Below are 20,338 nucleotides of genomic sequence, written 5' to 3' on the forward strand. Positions count from 1 at the left end.
AACAGAATTTTTGTCTCTTTATGTTGCATAATCTTTTGCTTATTTTTCTACAGTAAATTCAGATGTCATCTTTGTTTATCCTGAAAGATACTAAGTTACTAATTGGTGGACAAGTTGGTGCTTGCTCTAGATCCTTAACTCCACAAAAACCTCCAAAAAAAGGAAGGATGAGATGTTGCCACTTCTAAGGTTAAAACTGGGAAAGGAAGAAACAACTTTTCTGGGCAGGGTTATCTTTGTCTCTTGGTCTATTATTTAAGCAATCAAGGCACAAGACCTGTTTTTTCTCTATTCTGGTATTAGGTATTCAGTTTAAATCTCCCAGTAGTCCCTTTGAGATGACTCTGCTTTTCTTTGATGTTTTTCTCTTTTCAGTATTCTCTTTTCTTTCTCTTGTGTTGAATAGTGGCGAATCATTGTGGGTGCTACGAAGTGCATACCCAAGTCAGAGCTCCCTGAAGAGACGGAAGAAAATTCAGTAACGAGTAATCGCCTCTGGACCCATCCCAGTGATCTGACTATTGCCCTGTCTGCAAGCACACCACTCTACCCACCTGGCCGCATCATCCATGTGGTGCACAATCACCCTGCAGAGCAGTGCTGGTGAGTATGCGCAGAGCTGCGAAGCCAGCCTATGGGTGGGGGTGAAAGTTTTCTTTTGGAAAAGGCTTCCCAAGACAGGAACCCATCTATGAAGGAAGTGATCCCACTCCCCACTGTCTTATGATGACAGTGATTGTGTCTGTGCTGTCAGAATAGGAAGATAGTCGTGTCACTGTTGACTAGTGCAAAGTTTTGGAGCAATAGCAGTAGCATGTGTACTTTAATATCTTCTGTTTCTCCTCCTGTTGCTTTTTCTGTCTGCAACCTGCTGTTTCTTTCTTTTGCATGCCAAAATACTGGCCTGCTCTTTCATCCCCTGCTCTCTGTTTTCCCCTCTGTTTGTATCCCAACTCCTCTTCCAGTTGCTGTGAGCAAGAGGATCCCACTTACTTTGCTATCTGGGGTGACAATAAGGCATTTAATGAAGTGATCATCTCACCGGCGATGTTGCACGAACACCTCCCATATGTGGTCATGGAAGGGCTCAACAAGGTAATGCAGAGAATTAGGATCAGGGGTGGGGAGGGATCATTCAGTGCAATAACATAGGCTCTGGCTTTGAATGCCTGAAAGACCAGGGTTTGGGCAGGAAAGGCTCAGCATAATGATGCTGATGAGGTGAGCTGTAAACACAAAATGGACAAAGGGCATGGTGGTTCTAGCATATGAGCCCAGTAAGTTTCTTGGTGCCAAGCCAAAGCTCTGTGCGCTTATTGGAGGGCCAGGAAGGTACTGTTGGTGGGGTCCAGTTTTAGAAATTCTTATTGCAAGAGCACTTAGGTGCCTTAATAAAATGAGTGCCTTGTCACAGGCCTTTATGTACACAGAAGAGGTAGTCCTTGCCCAGGAGAGCTGGCTATTTAAATATACAAGGCTGTTTACTTTGCAGTGAAGGAGGAAAGAAGATTGTGCTCTGGGCCAATCGTACACAGGCTGTTAGTGTTGAATTAATGAGGTCTGGAAATGGAATGTAGATCTCCATCCCAATACACAGAGTCCCAGACTAAGTTGTCTTTCCAAATTGAATATCATAATAATATGAGGCTGGCTGTTGTTTGGTTCCTTTTTTCAGAACTGCCCGTTACAGGCTGCAGGTCAGGTGAAATCCAAGCTGTGACAGAAGTCCTCCATGCTGTGGCTGCAGCCCCTCTGTTAGTCTGAGGGGTGATTGAGCTTATGTATAATGGTTGTAGAATGGGTCTCTGCCATTAAGCTACAGTTCCTAGCCCTGCAGTTCTACCGTGGAGATTTAGCCAAGTCTCCTCTGCCCTGCTGGTCTGAAGGCTGCTCCTGCCAGCATCCTGCCAGTTACCTCCCCAGCATTGGATTTGCAGCAGGGCATTCTGACAGGATAAAGTATGTCAGAGTTTGTTGATATAATCCTTTATCTCAAGATCTTGCCCTGTGCTTGCAGAAAGTATTGCTAAGAAACAAGCAAATCCAGCTGTTTGGAAGTCCTGAGCTGAGAATAGCGAAGCTGATATCTCCAGTAAAGCACTACTGTTCCTCTGCTTGCCTTGAATAGGTCTTGGAGAATTACAACAAGGGGAAAACAGCTTTACTTTCTGCAGCCAAAGTGATGGTGAGTCCTACAGAAGTGGATCTCACCCCAGAGCTGATCTTCCAGAGTCAGCCCTTACCTAGTGGACCCTCAGTGCAGATCGGAACTGGAGCCCTAACAGTGGACAGAAGGAACAGCAGTACTAAGTAAGGATATATCTTTGATTTCTTTGAAGGGTTGTTGGCTCTAGGTGTGGGTCCTCTTCCTCTTGGGGCATTGTGATCAATGTTTTTGGAAAGGATAGGTCCACGGGCTGCCTTTGTGAGACTTTTACTTAGCTTCAGCATGTCTTGTGTCATGCTGGGGGGAAAATATCCTTTGTGTTGCTCAAGAATCTGTGAGTGCAGCAAGGTCAGGAGAACCCAGAAGATAAGGGTATGGAAGAAACTTCCTTTTCTCCGTACTCAGACAAATGGGGTTTTCCCTGAAACTGTTAAGACAAAGCTTGCAGTCCTGCAGCTAAATTTCTGTTTTCCTGTGCGAATTATGTGCCCAAAGATAGCCAATATGGTGATTCTCAAAAGCTGAGAAGCAGTGAAAGCCATAAGCTTACCAGAAGATCTGCACTTAAAGCTACTTTATGATGTGACTTGTGTAATGTTTATAAACAGGACAATCTGGGAACATGGATACAGATGAGGGGAGAGTAGTTGGTGTCCTGTTTGTGAAGGACAAGAGCAGGAAGCTCAGTCCAGTGGCAAGCAGGCAAGGGGAAAAGGCATGTTCTGAGTACTGAAGGTGTTCCTACAGGGGTTGTTTTCCAAAAGCTGGACCATCACTGAGCACTAACATCAGTAGTCTGGCAAAGACCAAAAGGTGGAGGAACATCTAGAAGGTATATGGAGGAGTGGTTTGGGGAAGAACTTGTTCTTTATGGTGTACCTAAACACTTTCCTCCAGGAGCTAAAGGCAGAGAGACTCCTTGCAGAATTTCAGATATTCGAGGCATTGCAGGACCACAGACTTGCAAGAAACAAAGAAAATAAACATAAAAATGTAGGTAAAGGCTTATTTCAAAGTTGGAACACATGACTTCTGTCACAGAATTGCATTATGTAGGGCAAATTTGCAGACAAAACAGGGAAGATGGTTTGTAGTCAGAGATAGCAAATGGGATTGTGAGTAGGAACAGAAGACAGTGTTATGGGTGGGAGGCGATTATTTCTTTGCAAGGGAAGCACTTCTATGGAGATTTGAGGTGGAAAGACCCAACAAGAAGCTCTGTGTGTGGGGGAAGAGGCAGGGTGAGATGGTCTGTGCTGAGTGATGGACAGCTGAGTATCCTTGAGATAACATGAGTGAGATTTAAATTTACAAGATAGATAAGTGTTGTGGTTTAACCCCAGCCAGCAACTGAGCACCACGCAGCCACTCCTCACTTCCCCCACCACCCAGTGGGATGGGGGAGAGAATGGGGGGGGGGGGGAGGGAGTAAAACTTGTGGGTTGAGATAGGCAGTTTAATAGGTGTTTTCGGTTTGTGTGGTGGGGTTTTGGTAGCAGGGGAGGGGGCTAAGGGGGGGGGGGGTCCTGTGAGAGGCTGCTAGAAGCTTCCCCGGCTCCAAGTCGGACCTGCTGCTGGTCAAAGCCAAGCCCATCAGTGATGGTGGTAGCGCCTCTGGGAGAACAGATTTAAGAGGGGAAACCTGCAGCGGGGAGGGGAGTGGAATGTGAGAGAAAACCCCTATTCAGATACCGAGGTCAGTGAAGAAGGAGGGGAGGAGGTGTGCTGGAGGGGATGCCCTTGCACCCCATGGTAAGACAGCAGGCTGTCCCTCTGCAGCCCATGGAGGTGAGCAGGGGAGCAGATGCCCACCTGCAGCCCGGGGAGGAGCCGACGCCGGAGCAGGGGGATGTCCCTGAAGATGGCCAGGACTCCATGGGAGAGCCTGCGCTGGAACAGTCTGTGCCTGAAGGACTGCAGCCCACAGAAAGGACCCACACTGGAGCAGTTCATGAAGGACTGCAGCCTGTGGAAGGGACCCATGCTGGAGCAGTTTGTGAAGAACTGCAGCCCATGGGAAGGAGCCACGCTGCAGAAGTTTGTGGAGAACTGTCTCGCATGGGATAGACACCATGCTGGAGAAAAGAAAGAGCGAGGAGTCCTCCCCCTGAGGAGGAAGGAGCAGCAGAGACAATGTGTGATGAACTGACCCCAACCCCCATTCCCTGTCCCCCTGCACTGCTCAGGGGGAGGAGGTGGAGAAAATTGGGAGTGGAGTTGAGCCAGGAAGGAGGGAGGGGTGGGGAAGGTGTTTTAAGATTTGGTTTTACTTCCTATTATCCTTGTTTTGTTTTGATTGGTAGTAAATTAAATTGATTTTGGTTTTTTTCCCCAAGTTGAGTCTGTCTTTTGCCTGTGACTGTAAGTGGTGAGTGATCCCTCCCTTGTCTTGACCCACAAGCTTTTCTTTATATTTTCTCCTCCTCATCCCACTGTGGGGGAGAGGAGTGAGTGAGCGGCTTCATGGTGTTTGTTGCTGGCTGGGCTTAAACTACAACAATAGGACAGAAAGGAAGAAAATAATAATGGTAATAGTAATAATATGACAATAATAATAATAAAAGGATTGGAATATACAAAACAAGTGATGCAGATTGCATTTGCTTACCACTCACCGATGCCCAGTCAGTTCCAAGCAGCAATCTGCCCCTCCTGGCCAACTCCCCCCAGTTTATATACTGGGCATGACATCTCATGGTATGGAATATCCCTTTGGCCAGTTTGGGTCAGCTGTCCTGGCTGTGTCCCCTCCCAACTTCTTGTGCCCCTCCAGCCTTCTTGCTGGCTGGGCATGAGAAGCTGAAAAATACTTGACCTAGTATAAACACTACTTAGCAACAACTGAAAACATCAGTGTGTTATCAACATTCTTCTCATACTAAATCTGAAACATAACACCATGCCAGCTACTAGAAAGAAAATCAACTCTATCCCAGCCAAAACCAGGACAATAAGACAGCAAATAATATGAAGATGGCAAGGCTCTTGTCACAGAGAGAGTGAATGGTCAGAGAAAGTGAAGGAGAGCTTAGAAACAGAACTGCAGCTGTGGTGAAACAGCAGGAACAGGGATTGGCCCACATTTGTGAAGGCTACAATAAGACTGAGAAAATGAACTAGGTCAGGCAGCAGGGAGAGGAGTGGTGGTTTCTGTGCCATAGCCAGAGTAGACCCAAGGAGTTGCTTCCCTTTGAGGTTAGTGAAAGCAAAGAGGGAATTCTGAGTTATGAAAGGGAAAGGAACAAGGGAGAGGGCAGAGACGCTTAAGGGAGGTGCTAGGGTGGAAACAGTTGTAGGTTGGTTGTGTTGAATTCAAGGTTAGAGCCAGCTTACTGTGTCAGACTCCCTCTTTTGGGGTTCTTGTAACCTGTTCTCAGATGACTATTACTCTATTGAAGTTACAAAGGGATCAAATATTGGCCTAACTTCTAAGCCTTTCCCTATATGTTGTGTCCTTTTGGCAGGTGCAGCAGTCCTCCCAAGCTCAGAATCTTTTCCCAGATATTTCCTCCTTTCCTTTAGGGCTGTTGCTTTGGCTGCAGCTCATCCCAGGCTTTGTGTATGTCTGGTATGGGAAGCTCCTTCCCGGTGTCTTTGACATGGTGTCTTTCTGGAGAAGCCTGCCTGATTCTTAAAAGTCTTAGTGTGACTGGTGTCTTTACCTGTCTTAAGCTGAGTAAATTGCTTTTTTTACCTATTATAAAATCTGCTACCTGAAGTGGTAGCTGAATTGGTCATGGTCAGTGCTCTAACACCTCCTGGCATTTGTGGTAGGTAAGGTAGGGATTGCCAGCATGGAGAAGGAGGGGAAGGCATGACACTGGAGAGGTTCAGAGTGTGAGAAGAAAAGTAGTAGATTAACTGTAGGCAAGTCCTTTAACCTCTCTTGCCTCAATCCTCTCTAATACAGAGGTGTTGGGCGAGAGAGGGGTTTGCATGTGTGGAGACTGCACCGTGTTTTGAGGGGCTTCAGTTAGAAGTGCTGCAAGTTTCACTGGGAGCAGAACCATAGTGCTAAGTGAAAATGATGCTTGAGAGAGAAGATATTTAGCTAGGAGAAAAGGGAGAAGGGCAAGAACCTGAGTTTGCAGAGTGAAGAAACTGTACCTAATATTTTCAGTGGGGAGGATGGGGAGATAAGAGGTTTCTTGCGGTTGTGGATGGCTCCGATTAGAGCAATGACATGGACCCTCAGTGTGTATGAGGAACTCTGTGCCCAAGACTTGGTTTCTCTGGCTGTTCTGGCAGCTTGTGGGTCTGTGGAGCAATGCAGCCTCACTTTGTCTGTTTCTCATTGCAGGAGCAAGTCCCATTCTGAAATAAGCTTGGAGGGGTTTTATGAGACAAAGCCGCTTTCTCCTGTGCAGAAAGACCCTGTGGAGCTGCTGCTCCTGGATACAAAGGAACGTCTGTCTGTGGAGCTGCAGGACCGTCGTGCCCCTCTCGCGACCATGGAGAGCCTCTCGGACAATGAATCCATCTACAGCTTTGATTCAAGGCGTTCCTCTGGTTTTCGGAGCATCCGGGGCTCCCCCAGCCTCCATGCTGTCATGGAGAAGGATGAGACACACTGCTTTTATATAGACCCTGTTATCCCTGAGGAGAACCCCTCCCTCAGCTCGCGGACAGAGCTGCTGGCTGCTGATAGCCTCTCCAAGCACTCCCAGGAAACTCAACCCCCCGACAATGTGCTCAACAGTGGTGGCACTACCCCCCAGCGACGCTGCAGCGAGGAGGGGGCCAGCAGTGAGGGGGACCGTGTTTCCTTAGCCCCTCGTGAGGAGCTGTCCCTCCAGAATGGACGGCTCACTGATGTTCCCAGTCCTCAAGTGCTGGAGTTTGCTGAGTTCATAGACAGCCTCTTTAATTTGGATAGCAAAAGCAGCTCCTTCCAGGACATCTACTGCATGATGGTGTCAGACAGCTCCAGTGACTTTGCAGAGATGCCCAAGTCTGTCAGTGATCAGGAGATCCTGTTGAGGGCACAATATGAACCCAACCTAGTCCCAAAGCCCCCGAGGGTGTTTGCAGGCTCAACAGATCCTTCGTCGGGCATCTCTGTCTCACCCTCTTTCCCCCTTAGTTCATCTGGAGAACTCATGGACATCACTCCCACAGGCGTGAGCAGCCAGGAGTGCCTGGCCACTGACAAAATCCGGACTTCCACCCCCTCTGGGCATGTAACCAGCCCTGCCAAGCAGGACGACCTCATGATTTCAGCCCTCTAGTGCAGGGTAAAGGGGTGCGGCTCTGAGAGCTGATCCCATAGGCTGAGTGCTGGGATAATACTTGGAGGAGGTGGTCATCGGGCAGTTCAGATCAGAGGAGACAGCTGGAAACATTTCTTCTGGGGTGACACAGTGGTGGCACACTGATGTCTGGAGGATGGATTGTGCCTGAGTCCCATGCTTGCAGCTGGGAGAAGAAGCATTGCCTCAGAAGGCCTGCTACACTAAGAGGGTCTGAGTCACTAAAGGTAGATGCAAGTTCCCTACCTCAGCCTGTCTCATTTCATTTCAGAGGCAGATTCCTTGCCGCAGGGCACCTGCTGAGTTTGGGAGTGAGATACCCTGCTTCAGGGAATCCTCTGGGGTGAAGGGGTGGATTCTCTGAAGCTTGAGGATTGGATAGACAGAAGCAAGGGGGCCAGGCCAGATCACCCCCTTGGTACTGTGTCAGTGGTCTTGGAAATGAGCGGATTGAGACTTTGGGCCCTGTTGCACTACCATGTCAGATCTGGCCCAAGATCCAATTCGTCACACTTCCATGGGGATTGCTGCTTTTGTAGGACACTCCTGTTTTAAAGCCATTGGGGCTGTATTTTCCCCAAATGCAGTCTCCCCTCCCCTGGCCAGGCACAGCAAGAATGGGGCTGGCACTGTGTTTTCTTTCCCCTGAGTACTTCTGTGTTCAGTGACCACCAGGCTGCTGCTGAGAGGGAAGGACACTGTTCTGAAGAGCCAAAGCCCTCTGCCATGTCCCTCCTTTGCCAGAAAGAGTTCTCCTGGATGTCACCATCATCACTTCTAAGTTCCCTGGACCACTCTGAGCTGGCGACATTCCTGCAGGACTGACAGGATTCTCATCTCAGAGCTGCATGGATGCATCAACTTAAAAATTTAACAGGCTTCTCAACACCTAGCATTATTTGCCTGGCCCCTGTGGAGCCTGGGAGCCTCTCCTGGACTCTGCTGGGTCCTCACACCACCCATACGCAGTAATTGCAGATCAGTGCCAGCCTCTGTCATTGGGAGTTCAGGGAAAAGACGAACTTTTACTATGTATTGAAATCTCTTGTATGTTTACAGAGCTGCTAAGCTTTTTGGAAGGTATTTATTAAGCAAACAGGGAGGCTTTCCCTAAGCAAAAAGCATGTTCATTCTCTCCTTCCTGTGCTGTTCCCTCTGGGGACTGAGGGTAGAGAGGATGGGCAGGTATGATTGCAAGTCCCCTACTTTTGAAGTGGGTCAGAGTCTGGGGGAAGCTGGGTGCTTCCCTTGCCCATCCTCCCTTGTCCACTTCCCCATTGCACAACACTGCATTGCAAAGCTTGACCAAGTTGCTAGTAAAACTACCTGAGTACTGCTGTGCAGGCCCTCAGTGCCTGGAGGAGTCTGCTATAGACTTATCTAGGCAGGGACTTTCCAATGATGGAAGCAGGAGAGAAACTACCTATCTAGAAAGTAATATATACTGGGACCAGTAGAAGACCTTTAATTGATAAAACACCTTCATATTAAAGCTCAGTGAGTTACCAATTAGTCTCACTGGAGCTCTGTCCTCCCTCAGTGGAAAAGAAATTCCTATTTTAACTTCCTTATCACAGAGATGTTTTTGCCCTCCTTAGCTGTGGTATTTCCATTGTGGGAGGATGCTGTGCTTCCCAGGAGCTTAGCTCATGGCATATCCCTCAGCTCCTGTTATCTCTAGCTTCTAGCTGTGTTCATGGAGTAGTCTCTGGAAGCCCCAGGCATGGGTCGTGGCTGTGCTGTCCTGGGTGCCACACAAATGGAGCATGAGTGGTATCAAATGCCATCAGTTCAGAACAAGAGCACTTTATAGCCAGTGTGCGTTGATGTAAATAACTTCAGGTGTACAGAAGTGCACTGGACTTTGTGTCCAAGTGCCGATCTCCCACTCAACAATTTAGTGTGGGATGCTGTGTCCCCTTGTCCCCTGCTGCTTACAAATTACAGGGCCTTTAGAAGTGCAGGGACATTGTTAAATGGGCAGTAAAAAACTGTCCCTATGGTTTAGGTTCCAAAGGTGACCTTTTCTATACTGTCTTGAATTGGAGGGAAGAAGCCCCTCTGAATTCAAAGTAATTTGGAAAAGAAAAATGCTTTCATTCTGAGCAACAAGAAGTTACTTTTTTCTTTGTAGGTCCTTCAGAAAAGAGCAGTATTGTTCCCCTTGCTGAGAGCTTGTATGGTTCAGGAGCTCATATAGAACAGCTGTGTAAATGCTGTCAGATCATCCACTATTGCAGACCACAGGGTAAGGCTGAATTGCTGCACACACAAACACTAAAACGGTCATGTCCAGGAATACGCACAAACTGGGTAGTTTTGAGGGGGAAAGGGAAGCTGAAGTGTAGGGAGGCTGGGGCTAGCAGGCTAGCTCACCTCCTGATGCAGACTGCTGACAGATGTTGATAGAGTAGGGAAAAGGAGTTCATTTCTGCCTTTAGTTGTTGGCAGAAAATGGGTAGTAATAACACTTAGCACTTAGGCAGAGCTTTATATCTGCAAAGCACTTTACGAACATTAATGAAAATCATCTCTGTCCCTGGCAGTGAGGTATTAGGAGATGACTATCTTTGAGACTAGGTGGAACTACTGGTGCCCTACCCAAGGATGGTGGGGAGATGACCCAAGGCGGGGAAGGTGGATTATCTCCCTCTTAAGAAAAAATTGGTGTTTCAGTAGTGACCTGATGATGTTTAATGGGTTGCAATATTGCACTAGAAAGCCACTCCTGACCTGGGCGTACATCTTCTATGTCCTGGAAGACACAGTCATTGTGCGTGACTGTTTCCTTCTCTGTGCCATTGGAACTGTGTCCCAGGGGAATGGGGTTACCTTGCCCTGACCAGCTGTAGCAGGAAGCAGCCTGGCATGCTGCATTTTTTTGCTTGCTTTGTGCTCTGTGATTATTAGGCTGCTTCTAAAAAGCCTGGAAATACCTAATGCTTGTGACCTGGGCTTGCCATAGATCAAGGCAGTAAAAGTGCAAAAAAGCCCTTTTAGTTAAGGTTCTTGTTGTATCACATTATGGGTAATTCCTGGTTTCTGTTCTCTCTTGACCAACAGATCTGTTCCCAGTCCTTACAAAGTAAATCCATGTTCTTTGCATTATTTCTGCTTTAAATGTGTGTCTGTGTCTTGATTCTCATTGCTCCTTTGCTATAAGAGCATTTGGACAGGCTGATCTCCTATTTCATCCTGGAAGAGCATATCTGGAAAGTTAAAATAAATTCTAAGCCTGTGCTACCTCCTTCATTTGTACTGCATACTATTGCCTGCTTTCTCTGCCCTCACTCTACTCTGATGTGCAGCTGTCTTGGGAAGCATGAAGCATCTTCAGATTTCTTAATCTCTTGGCTTCTGGTTGCTACTCTTGAGCTTTGTGCCTTCTAATCTTTATATGTTTCCTTGATATTTCAATAGGGTGTTCCATCCCATGTGGAGGCAGTGCTGGAAGCGCAGTTCATAGTGCCTGACGCCCTAGACCCTAGCTAAGGGGCCAACAGTTCGCCAAGTTCAATGGCACATCCTTAAAATCCCCTCTGAGCTGTTTGGTAAAGGAGTGGAGCTGAGGCCACGTGGTTCCTGGAGAGCAGAGAGTAGGCTTTGTGCACCTTAAAATTAAAGCTCTGTAAGTGAAAGAAGCTTTGCCAAAGAGTCTAGCAGGGTACTCTGCCCTTTTCCACGATCCCCTGGTGCAGCAGATTTCAGCTGACTGTGTAATTGGTACTTGCTGTTGCACACTTGTTCGTGATATTCTCAGCAGACTGTAGTAGAATGTAATCCTGAAGCCTTGAAGCATTCAGGGGCAACATGGGAGGCCCTTAACTAGGTGCATGTTGAACTCCATCCAACAGCTTAGTTAAAAACGGCTTCTGACCCTGCTGTGATTGTGCTCACTCACAAGGTGTGAAGGGTTTGGTACTGCTGTCCTTTTTTTGCACCTATAAGCTGCACTCTAGCCCTTTTGGGCTTGTCCAAAGTGGAATAAAATAATCCCATTGATAATATTCCAGTGAGTTTTGATCGTCAAGCCCTTAGTATGTAATGTTGGCTGGCTGTGGTTTTGAAGGCTCTTCTGCATCAGTAATAATTGCTTTTATTGTTGCTTTAATTGCAGCAGTGCCAAGAATTTAGGATCCTGCTGTGCTGAGTATGTGCAAGTGCTGAACAGAAAGTAAGCTCTTCTCCAATACTTACCATTATCCCCTCTCCTTTGCTGGGGAGCAGCCCTCTCTATTTGGAACATGCATTTTTTTCTTATAACTGCTGCTCTCTAACCTTTCCTCTTTTCTTTGCTCCCTATTCCTGTCACATAACCAGGAGCCAGCTTATCTCTCTTCTTGGTTGCTCTGTCTTAGGATGGTGGTGTCTTAGTCCACATCCTTGATAGCACCACTTAAGCATGGGTAAGCTATTCCCTATGATGACCCAAAACAGCTGAACGGGGTTCCTGTCTTGATTCACTTGAGAGGGCTGCTGCCCTCTGTAGCAACTAAGGCTATCTAGAAAGGTCAGAGTGCTGTCAACACCGTGAAGTTCTTTAGCTATCTCTAGCTTTTGCTTACCTGATCTGTGGTCAGTATTTTCAGTGTTCATTCCTAATTTCTGCAACTTCTAAAGAACTTTTTTCAAAGTAAACAGGAATCGTATGAGGACCTTTTGCTCTCTACAGTGGACTGAGATGGCAAAGCTGGTTGTGAGTGTAGATGTACAAATCCAGTGACTCTCACTCCTATGCTTTTAGGACATAGACGTTTAGATTGCAGTAACAGCTGAAGGTCCCAAACAGGAACGGGATTTAGGTGAGAAGTAGGTGGTGTTGTCACAAGGGCATGTAAGAACGAGGAAGAGCACCAAGCACGGGGATACAGGATCAGTGTGTGCTCCTTGGAGCTGTTTCTGCTGTGCGAGTTTGACTTGTTGCCGTGTCCTGTCTCTATCAAAAGAAACAGAACAGGGCTGATCTGTATCAAGCGCAGCAAACTGGATGAATATGGCATTACTTTTTCAAATATCATCTCCTAATAAGGTTCCCCTCTGCTCAGTTTCACTGTTTGTAATCTGGGCCTAATTAAGAGGGGTTTTTAAACCTTCCCTTGATATCTTAAGTGATTTTGTTTCTTTATCAGGTGTCTCTGATTTTTCACTGCTCTAGATTCATGTGGGCCCCAGTCTTAATGCTCTCTCTAAAAAGGTTTTCCATGTTTCTGGTTACTACTGCTTCCCACTTTTAAATTAATTTTAATCCTTCCTGTATCCTGCTTTTAGATGGGGTGATGAGATCTGTATGTTTTGCAAAATGGCCTCTTCTAATATATTTTTTTATGAACTTAAATGTTTTCTCAGCTTTATCTGCCTGCAGGCAAAGATCAATATTTTCATTGAATTACCCACACAGATACCCTGTTTAATTTACAAATTGGGGCATATGAATAATCAGAATTATCCCTTGCAATGGTGATTAGTTTGGGTTAATCATTGCTGAAATGCATGTGTTGGTGTGTTTAGAGTTTGTCTTTTGTGGTTATATCCTTATAGGGAAGACTGGGAGAAGGAGCATCAGTGCTAGCTAGCCCAAAATATACGTGCTTTGTTGTTTGCATTGTATTGGCACCCTGTTAACTTGCCCCTTTCCTAGGATAGTTGTTAGACCTTTCTCATAGCAGAACAGGATACCTATTACCTATGTAAGCTGTATTTGGGATCCTTTGCGCGTTTTACAACCTGAACGAATGGATTTTTTTAGATGTAGTGAAATTTGGAGCGTCTTAAAGTTTAGCTACTGAGCTACAAGTTCCTTGTTTCTGCTGGTGAGTGGATGCCATGTGCACACCTAAGTACTGCACATACTCATCAATGTGGCCTGCATCTAAATCCCAACAGAACAGTGATGCTGGAGGGTGTTCTAGCCTACCCTGTTGCATTTCCATGGTCAACAGAAGCCCTTCTGTGTTTGCCTTGGGAATTGGCTGGGTTGGAACTCTGCTTGATGCTGGGTTCACTTTGTGCTTATGCGTACCTCCTGCTGGGATATTCTCTTCCCTTGGCAGTAGGAAGACATTCTGGCTTTGCAGCAAGTGTAGCAGTAGCATTTGATTTCCATTTTTTTAGATATGGTGGTCGCCACTGCTGCCTGCAGAGCATGTTAAGCCACACAGGTCAGTAATTAGCTGATAAAATGATTTATAAGTCTTTAAATGTAATGCAGAAATACTGGCAGACATTTAAAATAACCTCTAGCCCTCAACAAACCTAGCAGCTTTGCTTTTTGCTTAAAAGCTCCTTCAGCTTTCCTCCAATCTGTAGCATTACATTTGTTCCTTTCTGCTCAGACAACTGAAATCTGAGATGGCTTTTGCTGACAATCCTTCCATGCTGTCACTTGTTTGTCATCCCTTCTGTTTAAATTCACCCCATGAAAGCTGGATTTTTGCTGAGAGCTGTTATTTAATTATGCTGCTGCCAACAGACTCTCACAGAGCTGCTCTGCACTTTAGGAAGTACATAGACAATCTGTGTGATCCTCTTTCTAGTTGGGAAAAGCATAGGGCGAGTAGATATTTGTTGGCTAAGTGCTCCCTCCCTGGAGTTCTGTAGCAGAAAAAGTAATGAGTTACAGAAGTACAGGGAAGTAAAAGGGAAATGAGTCAAATATCTACCGCACTGAACCTGAAAGCTCAGTTTAAAAACCCAGACAGATTTAACACAGGTGGTGGTGGTTTCCTAGCTGTGAAATGGCAGCTTCTTCTCTACTTGCAGTGTACTTGGTGCCTCTTTAGCCGGCCTAAGGAAAGGGAGGGTTGGAAATGCAGCAGCGGTTTTGCACAGACTGCTCTGATTCTCTGCATGAAGGAATATATTGCTCTGAAGCATTGGGAAGTACCGGCTGAATCAGGCTTGTTGCACGTTCTTGGAGCCTGTGCAGTACTGAACTGCAGCGCTGTATTTAGGGAAGAACTGCATCTCTTGTGCCAAAGCTCCCTCTCACGGTGCTCCTGCATGGAGGAGGCAACACTCCATGTTGCAGGCAGAGTGCATCCTGCTGGAGGCAAACATTGCCCCTTCTTGGCAGCTATGGGAAGAATGAGAGGAAAGAAAGACTGCAGCTGGGAGGTGGGACTTGGCCTGGGAGTTCCTTGCTCTCCAGTCAGATGGTCTTACTGGTGTTGTGGGTCAAGTGTGAGAGATATGTGAAATAGACTGTATCAGCATTCATTGATGTCCTTCTCCCCCTTGCCAGCTCCTCAGCAGGCTGTGTGTCTGCTCTGTTCTGTTCCAGAGAGGAGCCACTACCCCTTGCAGTGAGACCTGACAGGTGAGATGGCACAGACAAGCCTGGGGGGCCCTGTGGTTTGTTTGCTTCTGAGTTTTGTATTCCGGCTCTGAGAGTCGTGGCCTTCACTGCCAAGATGGGTAGGTGTTAGATCTGTGGCGGACAGAGCCTGAAACTTAAACCCTATTAATTTGTAAACTCTGTGTCATTAGAGTGGAGAAATATTTTAGGAAGGAGATCCCTTGCTGTATAACAATAGCCTGCTGTGCAGAGGGCAGTGTGTTCTGCAGAGCAGCAAGGCTGTTGGCTTCCTTGTGTGGCAGGAGTACCGCAAACTGCCAAACTTCTGTCTTCCCCATCTCCTGACTGTATCTGTGCCTAGCACTTCCCTGTGAGCTGTTACGCTCTGCGCGGGAGGATGTTGTTAGCCTAAACTTAGGTTGCTTAAGGGCATGCACCCTGGAAATTCGAAACAATTAAGAAGAGAGCAATTCCCTGCTTTGTCGTAGGGACTTGCAGTCCTAAAAAGCTTCAGCTGTCTCCAAGCACTTTGCTGTCTCTGTTACTGTTGTTTTCTTTTTCGCTTGTTTTCTTCAGTTCGTACCTGTTGTGCCTTTGTTTTCCCTTGGCTTGAGGTCAAGCCGCCTGCTTAGGACCAGACATCTGCCAGCTTCCTTTCCCACTTCTGCGCATTATTTCTTCTCTGGATGTATGAAAGGGAATACAGTGTGGCCAAGGACTGGTTCAGAGTTGCCCTTGCTGCTGGGCACTCTCTTTCTGCCTCCGCTAGGACTTGCCAGATTTTCCCACTGTCCCCTGCTGCCTGAGGTCATATCCAAGTGCCCATAGCAAAGCCTGATCTGAGGCAGGCTGTTTCCTCGAACCCACACTGCAGTTACCCTGCCAGCCCCTTCTGATCTAGAACCTCGTCTTGTGCAAAGCGAGTGTTTTCTCTGCAGTAGAAAGGGAAGACTTTCTACCACTTCCTACCTTTGGTGTATGTGACCTCAGTCAGTGTTTAACAGGTCTGTTCACAAGTAACACTTCCTCTCAGGTCTATTTGTGAGTAAAAACTCTTTCCACTCTTCAAGATCTGACTCTGCTTTTGCAAGAACTTTTGCTGAAAGGGACTTAACATATCCTGAACTGTCCGCTGCAGTTTTGATTTACTGGTATTTCTCTCACTGGCTCTGGAACAGCCATCTTCCAAAGGTAAGCTCTCTTTTTAGAGAGTTGGGCATTTTTGCTGCTTTCATTGCTGTGTTTGAGACCTCGGACCTCACCATGTCATCCTGTGCTCTGTTTTTCATTTACTGAAGTTTTCTACCTGCCCAGCATATCTGTATGATGAGGGGGCCCCTATCTGGCTACTTATTTATTTCTGCAAAATCATTAAACACAGAGCAGCATAGGAATAAGCCTTCATTTTGTTTTTTATTGGAATTCCCCTGCCTTGTTTTCCGTCACGGGCTTTGTGCAGTTCTGATGGCTCAGAGTTGGAGGTACCTGGTGCACATGGCAGTGCCAGGAGGAGGGAGCCCCAAGCAGTGTGTGCATCACTCAGCACTCAGGCTGGCTTGGTGGCATGTGCCTGTACGGTCTGTCCTGTCTTGATGCACTACTTAAGGGATGTTATATGTGCCAAGCTGTCACATCCCGATGTGTTTTCTAGACCACTGCCATGCACCTTTTTGGGTCTTAACTCCTTTATCAGTATGTCCGCAGCGCTTGCTGATGGCCACTGTCTGGTGGCAAAGTGGCAACATCTGCAGCTACTGAGGCTACAGCTTCCCAGCTTTCCCTCCACACATGCTGCAGCTGACTGAAGAGGTGATGTCCAGGGAATATTCTCAACCTCCTGTCCTAGTGATAAACTTAATTACTATTGTCAACACAGGGATTATTGGTGATGGGTTGCGCCTCCCTGCCTGTGCGTGTGGGGCAGCAGGAGAGGAGCGCTCTGCCCTGTAAGACCCTTTCCTTTGGCTCGGCTGTCTGTTCCAGTATCCTGCTGTGACAGCCACCAGTCTGGCCTGTCCTCCCTAATGGCTGTGAGTGAGCAGAGACAGCAAGACCAGAGGAACTGGCAGAAACTATTTCTTTTCTCATCTTTTTGTGCTTTTTAGTGCCAGCTGTGGTGGGTGGAGCCCAGCTGGATGGCCTCCGTAGGACTGGAGCTGTCTGCTGGGAGGGGGCCCACGCAGCAATGGCATACAATAACTCCCTTGCCTCCCACTTCTCTCTCTGTCAGCGGACACCAATGTCTCTATGGAAAAGCCCTTCTGCCTGCTTCTGTCACCTATCTCACATTATGTGCTGGGGCACCTCAGAGTAGGGTAGCTATGAATTAACTCTTTGACCCCAATTGCCTCTTTATAGCTGAAGCCTTTTGCGTTTATGGGAGAAACAGTCCTTCTAGCGAGCTCCGAGCTGCTCAGACTGCCTCTTGCAGGGCTTAGAGCACTTGCATATGCAATCAGTGGGGAGACAGCACAGGATCCTGTGTCCCCATGCTCAACCAAGAGGTCGCTGCCCATCCTGGGAATGCTGCCCTCTGAATCCCTGCTCCGAGCTGCCCCAGCATGAAGACTACAAGGAAACTAAAGCACTCCTCATGTGCCATTCTCATGTGACTTTTTGTACCTATGTATGAAAGATCCAAACTAATATTGCTGTAAAGATACAGATTAATATAGCATATTATATAAAGATATATGTATATAAAAGTTTCTGTATATTATATGGCACTGTGTATAAAATGGATGTAGAAGCATGACTGGTGTATGTGACTGTTCCCAAGTCTGACCTGGAGAATGATAGTTGTGATTTGCCTGATGTTATGCCTTAAAGGATTGCATGTGAGTTTGAGAGTTGGAAGAAACTGTACTGTGCTCTCTTACTGCAGAGGGACGAGGAATATGGTGTTGGTGCATTGCTACAGCTCTCTGGAATGCTCTGGGGAACAATTTAGCTGCTAGTGGGGCTGATTGTCACCTCGCTAGCTCTGCCTGTTCTGGATCTCAGCCTTTGATGGAGGGGGAAAAACACTTTGGGTAATATCTCAGTCCCTTGAGACCAGGTTGACACTTCTACGCCCTACTTTTCTGTGCAGCACTCGCTAGCTCCAGCTTGGCCCCATGCAGCCAAGGGTGGAAACTGCAGGAGGCTCAGCTCTAGCAATCTCTCTTCTTCAGTGGAGAAGAGAATTAAGGAAGAAACTTGATGTATTGAGTTACAAGTACTTGAATTCAACATGCCATACGAGAAGAATGACATTAGTGCAAACAAAGGCAGTTGATAACTAGGGACTCTTTGGAAGGGTAAGAGAAAGGGGCAGGGAGAGAAGAGGAGCAAGAATAGTGTAGACATCTGCCCTGTGGAAAAATAGCAATGTGCTGGGATCCTTCTGCAAAGAAGGTGAGTTCAAACTGGTGAGCAAGAGTTTCACAGAAGCCTGGCACTAAGTGCCCTGCAGAGCAGGCGACATGTTTTTGTGTAGGTTTATAAAGCAGGATCTCAATGCCTGGTGCTGTTTACACTACCTCTGAATAATGCCATAGTAATTCATATTCTGGAAAGGGGAAAGCAGGACTTGTGGTTTAACAGGGTCAGAGAGAAGGAGAGTAAGGGGAGCCAGTGGAACAGCTTCAGGAGAGGAACAGGAGCCTTCTGGCCAGTCATGAGAAAAACAGGCAGGAAAAGGAATGCCTGGAAGAAAGTAATCCTATTAATGGCTGCATGGAATAGTTTTTATGGTTGCTCCTGAAGAGACTATCAGGGAATTAAGAGCTCAAAGGTGGCTGAACTACTGAGTTCCTATAAAAATGCCTATAAAAAGTGCTGGTATGTATAAGTGCCTGCCTGATGCTTTGGTTTTGTTTTGTGGGTTTTTTCCTACCCGTAATTGTATCAGTCTCATAAAAGGATATTGCCTCTTCTGTAAACACTTCCTCTTGTGGGGAAAGAAAAACATAAAACTCTGGATACTACCCTTGTATAAACATAAAATAATCTATGCTTAGGAGTGACTGTTTTAATATAGTTATAAGGGAGAAAAATACATGAATGTGTACACGGCAGGCATGGTGGATGTTGCTTTAAAACATGTTTTACTATTAAAAGCCTTAGCTGTTGAATGTAGCTAGGGATGTAGTTGCTTCCAGGAAGACTGTCTGGCTGTTTGGTGTGTTGGTGGCCATAGGAGAAATTTCCAGCTTACTGAGAAAAGTGTTCTTCAACCCATTGGCCATAAAGCATCCAGAGAACAAATTTTCAAACAATTTTTAAGCTAGACTGATGCATTCCCAAGCAAGCAAAGAAAATGAGTGAAAACTAATGGAAATATGGAAGTAATTAAAGCTGTGATCTAATTGTTAATTACTTGTAAATGGAAACCAGCTTTGTAGAAACTAGTTTATCAGTTTTTTCAAGGATGCTAGGTTGTACTTCAGTTAGAAAAGAGAAAAAAGTTAAGAAAGTGATTTGAAGGTGATTGTACAGAAAGTATATTTTAAAAATTGTGCTATGAAAAGTTATTTAATTAGTCTGTACTTTTCAGAAGAGGTAATGGTCTGGTCAGTTGCATTATATAAAATCTTACTCGACCAACTGATTTTTCTAGGGAACAGTGTTAAGCTTAAGGGAAATAAAAACAATTTATGGAAGGATTTCTAGCTGGGTGGTGTCTCTAGCTCTCAGTGCTTTGATGCAGGTTAACTTAGTGCTTTCAATTAACAGTACAATAGAGAAAATAGGGGTATTACTTGCAATTACAGGGTGATGCTTAGTTGTCTGAGGAGGCCAGATTAGTACAAAGTGATCAGGAGCCAGGTCAGTCTGCCTCAGTGTAAGGAAAAACTTGGAAAACTGCAGAAGTGGAAGAGTGGCAGGTGGTGATATAGGAGAGGAAGAGTGTGGGTCAGAGCTTATAACAGGCCACAACAGCAGAGCTCGTGTGTTATAGAAGGATGCAACTCATGCAGCAGAGACCCATGTAGCCTGCATGTATTGTTCCAAAACCACTCATGTGAGAATATACGAGCTCTTCTGACAGCATTTGAATTTCCCTGCCTTTTCAGCAATCTCTACTTACGCTTCCGTTCCTCCAGTTAGCGAGCTTCCTTGAGAGGCGAGCCCAGCTTTTGTGGGCTTGTTTGTTCCTCTCAAAGTCAGCAGAGGGGCTCGATCAAACCTCGATTTCCTTGTCCAGAGGCACAGAGGCGGACATGCGACTTTTTCCTTCAGGCGGTTGGTGTGCCCGGTCCGAGGTGCCCCGTGTTGGTCGGCCGTGCTGCAGCAGAGGGTGCTGTGCCCGTGCTGGCAGCGCTGCCTGCCTTGGGCGCTTCCCCAGTCCAGGGGTTTCCAGTGCCCAGCTGAGCACCCCCAGGATTGAAATACTGCTCTCTGCCCGCTGCCAGTGCTTGCTCTGCAGCTGGCAAGTGCAGGCCTGGGGAAAAACGATAATAGATGTGAGGGGCTGGCCTCTGGGGGTGCGGGTCTCACTGCTGGAAGGTCTCAGGTGTACCATGAACTGGCACGAGCTCTGTGGGGTCCTTTCTAACCTGTCCAAAAGTTTTGGACCAATCTTTTTTTCTGCGAATGCTCCCGTAGTTGTTCTGAATACCAGCGGTGGTGGTTTGAGCCCTTGGG

General features: G+C 46.7%; 2 protein-coding genes across 11 annotated transcripts in view; both read left to right on the forward strand.

The window, feature by feature from the left end:
• DAGLA (diacylglycerol lipase alpha) overlaps window positions 1–20,308 on the forward strand; it is an 80,120-nt gene extending 59,812 nt beyond the window's left edge. For 6 of the 9 annotated variants that reach the window (XM_075048384.1, XM_075048386.1, XM_075048387.1 and 3 more), the window contains 4 exons: window positions 407–603; window positions 966–1,095; window positions 2,129–2,310; window positions 6,468–20,307. In XM_075048384.1, coding sequence (XP_074904485.1) covers window positions 407–603; window positions 966–1,095; window positions 2,129–2,310; window positions 6,468–7,395 — 1,437 coding nt within the window. In that variant the 3' untranslated portion in view covers window positions 7,396–20,307. Of the gene's footprint in view, window positions 1–406; window positions 604–965; window positions 1,096–2,128; window positions 2,311–3,064; window positions 3,534–3,946; window positions 4,543–6,467 lie in introns of those variants that run through there. The other 3 variants (XR_012653220.1, XM_075048390.1, XM_075048388.1) reach the window with 3 other exon arrangements.
• Window positions 8,466–20,338, forward strand: part of MYRF (myelin regulatory factor) — an 83,871-nt gene continuing 71,998 nt past the window's right edge. For both annotated transcript variants that reach the window (XM_075048380.1, XM_075048381.1), the window contains exons 1-2: window positions 8,466–8,496; window positions 9,551–9,664. In XM_075048380.1, the coding sequence (XP_074904481.1) occupies window positions 8,466–8,496; window positions 9,551–9,664 (145 nt within the window). The remainder of the gene's footprint in view (window positions 8,497–9,550; window positions 9,665–20,338) is intronic.

This window comes from Buteo buteo, chromosome 16 (genome assembly GCF_964188355.1).
Source record: "Buteo buteo chromosome 16, bButBut1.hap1.1, whole genome shotgun sequence".
NCBI classification, from domain to species: domain Eukaryota; kingdom Metazoa; phylum Chordata; class Aves; order Accipitriformes; family Accipitridae; genus Buteo; species Buteo buteo.